At 37.2% G+C, this 11,266-nt stretch overlaps 2 protein-coding genes across 4 annotated transcripts; both read right to left on the bottom strand.

Moving 5' to 3' along the window:
* Nucleotides 1-1,272: 1,272 nt before the first annotated feature.
* On the bottom strand, nucleotides 1,273-5,353 carry LOC105283200. The gene is made up of 5 exons (XM_026968589.1): nucleotides 5,216-5,353; nucleotides 3,370-3,514; nucleotides 3,007-3,266; nucleotides 2,780-2,919; nucleotides 1,273-2,693 (listed from the first exon to the last, which is right to left on the bottom strand). Exons 1-5 carry the CDS (start codon nucleotides 5,319-5,321, stop codon nucleotides 2,577-2,579), a joined length of 768 nt encoding a protein of 255 aa, XP_026824390.1. The 5' UTR covers nucleotides 5,322-5,353; the 3' UTR covers nucleotides 1,273-2,576.
* Nucleotides 3,927-10,015, bottom strand: LOC113561388 (embryonic polarity protein dorsal-like). Of its 3 annotated transcripts, none has more exons than XM_011345783.3 (7): nucleotides 9,604-10,015; nucleotides 8,911-8,997; nucleotides 8,633-8,832; nucleotides 8,322-8,565; nucleotides 8,099-8,242; nucleotides 7,822-8,012; nucleotides 3,927-7,727 (listed from the first exon to the last, which is right to left on the bottom strand). In XM_011345783.3, exons 2-7 carry the CDS (start codon nucleotides 8,960-8,962, stop codon nucleotides 6,141-6,143), a joined length of 2,418 nt encoding a protein of 805 aa, XP_011344085.1. In that variant the 5' UTR covers nucleotides 8,963-8,997; nucleotides 9,604-10,015; the 3' UTR covers nucleotides 3,927-6,140. The 3 variants fall into 3 exon arrangements, with proteins under 3 accessions (XP_011344085.1, XP_011344086.1, XP_011344087.1); XM_011345784.3 differs by having other exon boundaries at nucleotides 9,855-10,015; XM_011345785.3 differs by lacking the exon at nucleotides 9,604-10,015 and adding an exon at nucleotides 9,317-9,568.
* Nucleotides 10,016-11,266: the final 1,251 nt, after the last annotated feature.

The raw sequence follows: 11,266 nt of genomic DNA, 5'->3' as shown, positions 1-11,266 counted from the left end.
GTCGGTATATACTTGTATAACGTATATCGTCAATTCTGCGAAGACGTATTTTTCAAATTCGTGGATTTCGTCTTAAAACGTCGGAAAGTAACATTGCATCAGTTATGTCCTATCTTTAGCTACTTGTCGTTTGTATGTGAGCGACGTGAATTTTACGTCACTGAAATCGTTTACCGGTGATCTCCCGAGTGGAGGATATCAATACTTATCGATCGATGTTATATAAATATGCAGCCGTAACTGGAAATATAACTTTTTGTTGTATCTATAAACACGCAGACAGGAGCCCCGTTTGGTTCAACTGATCCAGTTCCCGTTATTTGTTATGGTATGACTTTTACGTTATGTTACCTCTTGTTTTCAAAACGTTTTCATACTGTTCGAAACGATATAATTTCAACACTTGGCGAACAAGCTATACATTTCAAAATACGTTATTCGTGTAAATCGATTGAAAATATAACAATTTTCGTGATGGAATGCTATTTTTTAACGTTATGCAGAATCAATTACGGGTATGAATTTAGTCTCCAGTACGTTCTGTATCATCATTTCATACAAATCTACGCGTATTTTCTTTCTATGAAATTCCTCAATTTCCTATTTAAAAATTATGGCTTTTAAGCCAAAGTGCTTGTAACAAAACTGTACAAGTTATTAATATTACATTAGTTTTTATTATTAATGCACCGCACAGTTAAGATGGAAGAATGGTTACGTTTGTAGTTTACCGCTCGGCCGAGCCGTTGAGAATTCTCGAGCATTCACGAGTTTACATTAGGGTAGCGTGCAAGAACACAGAAGTTACCGCACAATGCGTAATTCCTCCAGTCGTGTTCTCTTATTATTTTACTCCTCGAGTAATAGGAGAGCATGGCTCAATAAGATTTTTACTATAAACTGTTTTATCGACAATCGTGCGACATACACGAAATGCCACTATCTCCGATCGTGCTCTCCTGTTACGTGAGTAGTGAAATAATAGGAGAACACGACTGGAGGAATTAAATTCTTTAGCAGTAACCTCTTCGCTTGATATGTTTCCCTGGCATTAATCCATAGATTCTTGGACATTTCGTCAGTTCAACCAAGCGGTCGAAACAGTACGAAGAATTTTTCTCCTTTATTTGAACAAATACGCTATATTAATTATAAATCGAAATGCAATAATAAATATTGAGTGTGTACTTTTATTGCGTTTTATAATTTCTGGTATTAAATATTATGCACTAACACTAAGATGGAAAGATTAAAAGTTATCTTTCGTATTTAGAATAACTTTTTATTTACATAACGAATAGCCACAAGGTAAATAGCAAATTATAAAGCATATAATTCTTATATTGGTTCTGCTGCAATATATACTGCATTCTGTATGTAATAATAATAATAATAAATTACCTGAAGTGATTATAAAACTACGTCTTATTGTTAGATAAAAACTATATCATTGCAACTTTTTATTTTCTAATAAAATCGATTTTTTATAGATTAGGGAACTGTATGTTTTCTCTCATATGTTGTTCCTTAAACAAAACTATTGTAAAACATAAAAAGTAATATTTGGACGGAATATTCATTACAATTTTTGAGTATATTCATTTAATATCTTTTTTTCCCACATGCTCTTTATCGAAATATACATATTTTCGAAATATATATATATATAATAATAGTCATATATTACAAATATACAGTTTTGTAAAAACAACTGTGCAAAAAACATAATAATAAAGTGATATTAGAAAACACGTGAAATTGCACACAAATATTCACCTAATCTCACGATGTATATTTTACATGCAGAGATTGTTCCACAAATAGTATGCTTCCATATACAGCCGCATCTCTTGTATTTATCTCAATACAAATTCTTTCTTCCTTAGAATGTTTAATTAGATGCTGGACGCGAAACGTCTATATACGTGAAGCATATCTATAGTGCAGCTAAAAAGAATAGACTTACTATTTTCTATTGCACACGGTATTAAATTGCTCATTAAGAGTATCGTACATACAATCGCATATGTATATGAAAAAGATTAGCTATAAAATTTATAGAATCACAGTCAGAATATATCAAAAATTACGTTAACAACGCCTCAACTTGTGATGTTGGCAAGTGAGTGGTAGACATTGTACTTAGCTTTAATTTAATAAATGATTTATCCTAGATAAATATATCGTAGTACGCACTGTGTAATTATCAGATAAATTGTATCACAAATAACTAAATATCAAGATTCGGTAACAATATTGTTTCATCTAATGTCCATCGATGATTGTATACAAATTCCGTACCAATAATATTTAGCTAGAGTAGAGCATCTCTTTTTGTTCATTGTTATAAAATTCTATATATATTTATAAATAAGATGTCAATAGTGAGTACTGAAGCAAATTTATATCATAACTTTTTCTGTATATTCCTTTGTTCCTTGAACGTGAAATATTTACTATTAGTTTGTTCTTACTATAAAATATAGCCTAAGGGATCTTCTCGGAGGCAGTAAAGAGAGCACTCGTAACAAACATTAACAGTTGAGAAACATAATAATTAAACTAAATCCAATTTTTTAACCATCATTTTCTGCATTCGACTTGAGTATCTTATTCAAAGCGGTGAGTTCTTGGTGTATCCAAGTGGTGCGTTCGGTCATACTGTTGTCTTCCTCAGCATTGTTCGTCTCGGGCTAAAGTCAGCAACAAATTAATGTTTACTCGAATTTGAAAATTTTAAGCCAAGCCACATGCACATGCGTAAAGTTTTTCTACTTACTTGTATAGAGTCAGATATAGACAATCCAGTTGATAGATTTGCGGATAGGTTCGCTCCAAAATCCGCGAGATCAGCGGAATTCCAGTCAAAATTGAATTGCTGATTGTCCATGTCTAATAGACACGCGCCTCCCGTTATGCCTGAGATTTATACAGCAGAGCGTAAATCATTAATTACTTTTGCAGTGCATAATACGCACGACGTTATGCATAATATACTGAATTTACCGATATTGTTTATTGGCTGTAAATCTGGACCTCGATTTTCTGACGTTATCCTATTTAGCATCAAGTTTGGTTCCGTTTGTTGTAATTGTAATTGCGGTTGATCCGGCATGTACGAAAATGCTTGAACATCCGCTGCTGCCGGCAAGTTCGGCTGTTGCATTATTGGTTGAATGTTCGGCTGATATTGCTGCTGCATGACGGATGGATTGTAAGTACTGTATTCCATAGGTGATGGTGTCCGCCCTGGAGATACTTGAGGTCTGGAACGAGATATATTAATAGAGACGTATATTCAATTGTGGAAGTTTTACTTTTTATTTTATTTAAATCAACTTGTTAATTTTGACTGAATTATTAATTTACCTTAGAGTCTGCATGTTACTGTGCGATGATCTTACAGGCTGTAAATTGAAACCTGCTGGAGTTATACCTGAACCTCCGAATGGCGATACTCGATCGACTGGTTCAGCTTTAACAATGTTAAAACTAACAGGTTGATTTCGAGCGCCTACAATGTAACATAATATGTGTGAATTTCTACATTTTATGAATACAAATCGTCAAGAATACACAACACCAGGCAGTAGCACGATTTAAGCAATGTACTTGTAACGATAACAAGCAATGATAAGCGTGCGTGAAGAACATGCAAAGTTTTTAATGGACAGGCATGACTCTTCGTGTATGTTATACACATGCAATTTTATATATTTTCACTTCAAACTCCAAATTAAATCCTAAAAGGATTATTCTCTATATCTATCGAAACAATCATATCATGTCATATCTAAAATTATTAGCAAAATCGCTTTAACACATTACGTTAACATTGCGATTATCGTACCTGCATCTGCAACATGTAGCAGTGAGCTTTTATCTGAAATTAATTGTAGGGAGCAGAGAATAAACAGAGACACTCGTTTTGCATCATCAAGTGGCTATACATAAACGTATATGTATTACGTAGATGTATTACACCATATGTAATTCGTACAATATGTAAATATATTTATCTGTTCACGAAAGAAGCAGCTTATAAAAATTACAGTACCATACAAATATTGCACATCATTCGATTGTACTATGCTACAATCGCTGTAAATATGTCCTACTGACTTTCCAAATATAAAATCATTGCACAAGAGCAGCGCATTCGCATCATACAAAGTTTGAGCTACAAAATCTTTGTTTACAAGTACAACTATTGTCACCAGCAACGACTCGAGATGATTACAACAGATTCCCTATTTTTGTAAAAAGCTGCTTAGGGACACGTTGTATATTTGTTTCTCGAAATCATTCCTGCATAAAAATCGGTAACAGTTCCTCCTATTCGTAAATAGAAAAATACAATATTATCGTATCTTATAAACTACAAGCTCACTGCTCCCTAATCCTTCAAATACAAACTCCACAAATTCCTATATAAAATACATATTTAAGAAAGTACAAAACAAGATTACTTGTTTATATGTGAAAATATATGCGTAGTCTTTTACATATAATGAAATTTCACATTTAATGAATTTCCCTTTCCACCATGAAAATTGCTCATCAACAACTTTTCGAATTTGCCAGGCATGCTGGTAAAACAAAGCGACGTATATAAATTGAACAATTATGGAATTCACGCATTCGTAAAATTTTCCAAATTTTACATCACAATATTTTCAAAGTGTAAAGGGATTGAATTAGATTGTTAGTGTATAATGAGACTTAAGAATCATTATGAGCATTGTTTGTTCAAAAACTGTACAGTTCAGTACCGTTTCGCATAAATACTGTACTTATTTCCAACTTTGCATGTATTGCAGCAATACATTTTTTTAACAAATTTGCTACATTCTTTGTAACAATTAACAAATGTACCACCAAATAGATTCGCTAAAATATACAAAAAGCTTGATCGATTACATTGTAAAAGGCCTCTCGTTAGCGTATAAGCGTATATCATACTTTTCTTCTGCACAATTGTATACAGGAAATGCTAGTGGTAAGATTGATTATAGCAGATAAAAATGGAAATGAAGTACCGTGTGTCAAAGTAAGAAATTACTTTGACACTTTTTTCTTCGATGAGAAACGTGATGACACATAGTATGATTTTTATAAATTTAATACATTCCAATGATAATAGAATGTAACGTCAGCAATATTGCCCAGACCAATCCCAAGCTATAGGATTATGTAATTTTACAAATATACTCACGCTTCTCGGTTTCTGCTACATGTTTGAAAAGTATTGAGCTTGGGGTGTTATTAAGCTTTTGTCTCTTTCGCCTTAACGAATCGGCATCATCTACAAATGACAGCATATTAATGAGGTTTCGTTATGTCTCATTAACGTCGCATACAATTGCTCTGAATGAAGAAGGCCTCGTATATTTGAACCTTATGAATAAAAAGAGACATAGAACTGTCGTCAATAAAACTTGTTATGAAGGTAAAACTAATTCTGTATAAATCGAGCTCAAGATAATCAATTTTTGTTTGAGACGTTTTCGAAATCAATAGTCGATGACAATTTAAAACGAAAAGGACAGTTGTACAAATTTATAATACCATATATGAAACTTAACAACAAATAATAAAGCAACATACACTAAGAGTATATGAAAATGTAACAGCACCAAACTTGACTAGAAAAGATTGATTGATTAATTATTTGATAATTAATAACAATTATATCGAGTGTTTATAAATCACTTGTAAAAATCATTAAAAAACAATTAAGCAAAAAGTAACAAACTGCATTTACATTAGACCAAAACATTCTGCACACTTAGATAAATGCGTCGATAATATCATAGCAAGAATCTATTAATTCTACGTGGTAACGTTGTTCAAGAAACAATTCTTGATTTCTTCTGGAAAAATTTTCAGGAATACACCCGCAAAAATTTTTGGCTTAACGATACGAATCAGTACGTGAAATGTACCGTTAAACGTATAAATCACAAGTTTGCAAATTTGTTGCAACAAGAAAAGATAGGAAAGAGTTAGCTACAATGCACAATATTTCTCGTATTTTCGAGATCACTAGACAATGTCAAACAAAATTCTTCCATGTACAAATATTGAGTCATTCTCAACTGTTGGCAGTTATAAAAACAAAAGATCATTAAATAGGTAATTTAGGTTCCTTTTCCTTCCGTTAATATTTTTCCACCCTCGACCAAACTGTAATAAAAAGACAATTCATCAAATTCTGAGGCAGTCGCGTGCGGTGCCATAGTGGTGTACAGAGCGTAGTGCTCGGCTTCAGTTAAATCGACTCCATATGGAGGCGTTTCATCGCCATCTAACTTAAGAGACTTAACGCTCGTAACGCTCGTCACACTGGGACGTGGAAGTTGCAACTGTGCGTCGTCTTGCACAGCGTTCTTCAACGAATACGAGATATTCAACGAGGAATTGCTATCTTTATTCAGATTTAGTTCCGAGTACTTGTCTTTCCTATTCCTTTTAGCAAATAATTTCGAGAAAAGACCCTGCTTCGCGTGTTTCGGCGAAACACCGGGTAAGGACGGCAGATTCTTATTCGGCGCCTCGGAGGAGGCGTCAGTGAGCGTTTGAGCGGATATTGGATGCGGTAAAAGAGGCATCGACGGCATTTTACGTATTCGCTTCGGAGGCAGGGGTGGTAATCTTTCTTCCGCTTCGCGCGTTACGTCCCTCTTAGCCGCTACTGTTGGGGATACCACTGGCATCTCCGTGTCCTGCTTCGGAACGGCTACGTCCTCGTACTTCCTGTCATCGGTAATGTCAAACAACTCGATCGGATTTTTCATGGCCATTTGTAGGCTGGTGTAAGTCTGATTGTCGCAGACGTCAACGTCCATCGGTTGTGGATTCATGCTCGTCTCTGCGGCAGCTTGTATCAATTTGTTATGCGTATCGGCATAAATTTGATCCAGCTCGGCCACTTGCGTCAAGAATTCATTGAATGATTTATTGCCGCCCTCTATCTCGCTTTTGAGCTCTGCCTCGTTAGTTCTTTCCTTGAGGCACGCTTGCCCCTTTTGCACCCACTTGCCTATTTCCGAGTAATCGAACCAATCGGACTTGTTCCTCGGGCTATCGGTATTTTGCGATATACTGTCATTCTGTACGTCTGATTTTATAATACGAGGATTCGCCTCGACAGTTCCTTCCTCGTAACCGGTAGTAAATGTATCATTCTCTAGATTATTATTGCCAAGCGTGTACAATTTGTTAATTTCTCTATTACTTTCCACGTTACCGTCAGAAGGGACCGTTACTTCGTTATTCTCGTAATCTAAAATCGTACTTTTCGCGATCGAGCCCATATTCTGCGTTGAATTTATTATCGCCTTTAAATCGCCGTTACACAAGTCCATTTGATTCTTTACATTGTACAAGTCGTTCAAAGCACGTAATGCAGAGATCTTATTGTTCGGTCTCTTCGCGTCGAGATCGTTGTTATTGAACTCGTCGATGTTACGAGACAATTTGGTTGCATTCGAAAGGTGAGTATCCGCGGACAAGATTTTGCTGAAGGTACTGTAATCTGCCTTCTTCCTGGCAAATGCTCTCCGTAACGACCAGAAAGCAGGCCTACCTGTGCCTAGTGGTAACATTTGAAATGGTAGCGGTTCGCTCGTAGCACCGTCCGATGGCCTTTTCAGTTGAATATACACTTGCATCGGCTGCTCCACTTGCTGTGTGCGATAGCTGGGCGTCCTGAACGCAATCGCCGTCTACAAAAATTAATAGTGTCGCAACATGTATAAAGAAATTCCAATTTCCGAATGTTGCAAACTATTACGGTCGATCGGTGATTTATTAGCTTACCTGTTTATGTACATGAGTCGGCTGAAAGTCACCGTACCCTTCCCAGTACAGCTGTCCGTCCCGTTCTTCAAAAAATCTCACTTGTATATCTTCCTTGGCGACCTTCTCGCACAACAGAATCATATCCATGCCACCGGCGACCGACGCACTACAGTGACTCAATTTACAGATCACAAGATCCGACATTGCCTCTGCAAAACACACGTATCGTTAGCAGAAATTTTATGCTCGAGATGACGCGTGATAAGGTCTTAAAGTGCTACACGATAGCACGTACTTTTATCGTAGATAGGATCGGACACGATAGGCGCCAGCGGCTTGTTAAATTTGCCTTTTTGCGAACCCTCCAAGAAGACTTGGAAACATAACCTCACTGCGTTGAGATCTATGTTGGTCGGGTGTTTCTTATGCTCGAAGCCAGCTGTAACAATTGAGACTTTAGTCGACAGTCGACGTAAGTGGATTGCCGATGAATCGACAAGACTAATTAAGTCACGTACTACGAAACGGATCCACTCGTAACTCCTGACGCACTCGGAGGGCATCCTCGATGTCCTTTTTCTTCACGCACTGGATGCCCAAGTTTGAGAATGAAACCACCATGTTTCCCACGGGAACTTCGACCGTACAAACACCCTGCTTGCATACCTCTTTGCCAACAAGATTGTGAGGGTGAGGTCTGTACGGCAAATCCTTCGTGACGCAGGACACAACCACCATAGCACGACCTTTGTAGCCTATGATCTGCAGGAGCAATAAAAAACAAGAATACAAGTACACTGAAATGAGTCGCTGAGCGAGCGCAACTCACCCTTATACTGGGGAAGCTTTTATTCTCGGCAGTACTGTTGACTCCAGGTATGCTGCCGGCCGACCTGCCTTCACACTCGTATCGGAATCGTAGTGCTTTGCTGGCGGGTTGCTCCAAGATTTCTACGTGTGGTGTGACGTGCTCGCCGTCCATTGCTATGGTAGCCATAGAACCAGGATCTGTGGTCTGAATAACTTCGACTGGAAGTAATGCACGGAGCAATTAGACAACATCTGTATAGCATCCTAAAGGCATTTAAACGTACACTCAATACTCACTGATATCACTTATATTAATATTTCCATCACTCATACCATTGTATTGTTCCATGACTACTGATGTTTAATGTATCGAGTTGTGTCCATCTGAAAGTATAGTTATTAATTGATTACTTATGGAATAATATAAAATTCTAAGATTCTATAATTTTAATTAAACGGTCTTATGTTGTCAGAACAATTTTAAAGAAAATTTAAACAAAGACCGTGAAACAAAGACTCATTCTCAAAATCCCTTCATAAGTACTTTGGCTTAGCCTAATGTACATTTAATGCTCAAATAGATAACGAGGATTTATGTAATACATTAGATTGCCATGATCGGTAGTTTGCTTATAAAATTTTGGAGTACACTGAATCGGAAATCAGGAAAGAAACTCATAAGACAAACACAATTTTCACATACAATCTCCGGACTTGGGAACGACAGCTGTTCGTACGCGCGGGGCACATCCAAAAACACTGCACGCAAGTGTCCCGGGGGAAAGAGGAACGCGAGGAGGGGTGCAACGCTGATCCAATCATTATTTTGGGAGAGCCTAGGCCCGTACAGGCCGCGTATCTATAATTAAACTATCGTAGGACAATGCGACGGGAGGAGGAGAGATACAAAGAAAGAAGGAGAGGCAGAGACCGACACGGATTGAAAAAAAAGGAAAATACTAAAAAAGATAATAAGAGAGAAAGACTTGCCTGCTGCGGAAGTTACATGCTGGGATGCTTTGGGAATTAACGCTGCATGCTCTCGCGCGCGTACGCGGGCGCGTTGTTCGTGCCAGCGAATCACGGCGGCGAGGAGAGAGTGGCCCTGCCACACGAGGTTCTTTTCCCTGCGACGCGGCGAGCAAACGGGCGAACAGGAAAAGTACGTTTTTCCCTCGCGACGCGGTACGCGGCGGCAAGTAGGAAATAATAGCCGGAGGCGTTTCGTTACGCGTAATTACATGCAACCTCTCGCTCCGTGCGACCGCTGTCCCGTGCGTCTGCCCGCGCGTGTTACTGCGCTGTGCACTTGGCTCACGAGCGTGACGCAAAGACAGACGACCAGCCAGACGGACAGCAGCAACTAACCCACCCGACTCGGACTGACTGACCGACCGACCAAGCGGCGCATCGAAGGCGGTGGGGAGCGCAGAACGGGCGGGCGTATGAAAAACGCCTCGCACGCGCACGACGTAGCCGAGGCCGACGTTGCTGGCGACGTAGGATGCATTAACGATTCCGTTGCTTTTATTATACATGTGAGAGAAGCTCCGGACTTCTCACCGGCGGCGTCTTTTTCAGATCCCGTTGCGCCTCTCCTGCTCCTGCAAGAATACATCACGTATTCGAGGTACAAATTGTTGCAAAATGCGAGCGTTCAGTTCTGCAGCATTCGAGTGAGAAATAAAATGCATTTGCACACAGCCCATACAGCACCGATTAATACAGAAAGCTTTCAGGAAGGTTTTAAAATCATTTCAAGATTTCACATTTCATATGCAACATTTCTGAAAGGATTCCGCAATATGTCATATGGAATGTTGCAACAGAAATGTTTCTAAAACCTACCACATGCAATAAATTTGAAAAAATGTGAATATTGTAAAAAGTAAAATTATATATATATATACCTAGACCAAGTATTCGATCTTTAGTGAAGCTAACCAGTTGACAAAAAAATGCATTATCTTCACGTATCCTTTTTTTCTTTCAAATATAAGTGTTGGTTGAACAGAGAATTATATATCTATATCATTCTTTCCTTTTAATCAACTATTGGGAGGAAGAAAAAGGAAAATATATAATATAAGAATGGCTCTTTGTAAATGTGCCAACAATTCACGCTTTTTAAAGGGAAACTTGGTGAATACTTGGTTTAACTATGTATGTGTATATCTATATACATCTTATATATATTATGTATTTTTTTCATTAAGCATATTTCAGAAATCATATTTATTATATTAATTAGATTGCAAATATTAAATAAAAACGTACAATAAAAATAATAAATACATTTTATATATAATTTTTATTATAACTTTTTAGTATTTGCAATCTTCTGAATACTCGTATAATAAATTTAAATATAATTTCTGAAGTATTTTCAATTGATTTTAATAAGAGCTTTGTAATTTGTGTGCAACATTATAGGAAAGTTTCAAAATTATTTCAATTAACCTTTAGTAATATATCAAAAAGATTTCAACTATTTTAATACTCTTTCGGCAATATTTCAGAAAGGTTGCAGATTGATCTATACCTTTCAGCAACCTTTCTATAAGGTTTTGAATGCAAGTGTCGCGGACATTTTGCTATTCCGGAGTTGTCTCATAACTGTTGCAGAAACATTTTGCAATGTTTATGAGATGCT

This window comes from Ooceraea biroi, chromosome 3, assembly GCF_003672135.1.
Source record: "Ooceraea biroi isolate clonal line C1 chromosome 3, Obir_v5.4, whole genome shotgun sequence".
Taxonomy (NCBI): domain Eukaryota; kingdom Metazoa; phylum Arthropoda; class Insecta; order Hymenoptera; family Formicidae; genus Ooceraea; species Ooceraea biroi.
The sequence above is the reverse complement of the archived record's forward strand: the minus strand, read 5'-3'. Positions and strand labels throughout refer to the sequence as shown.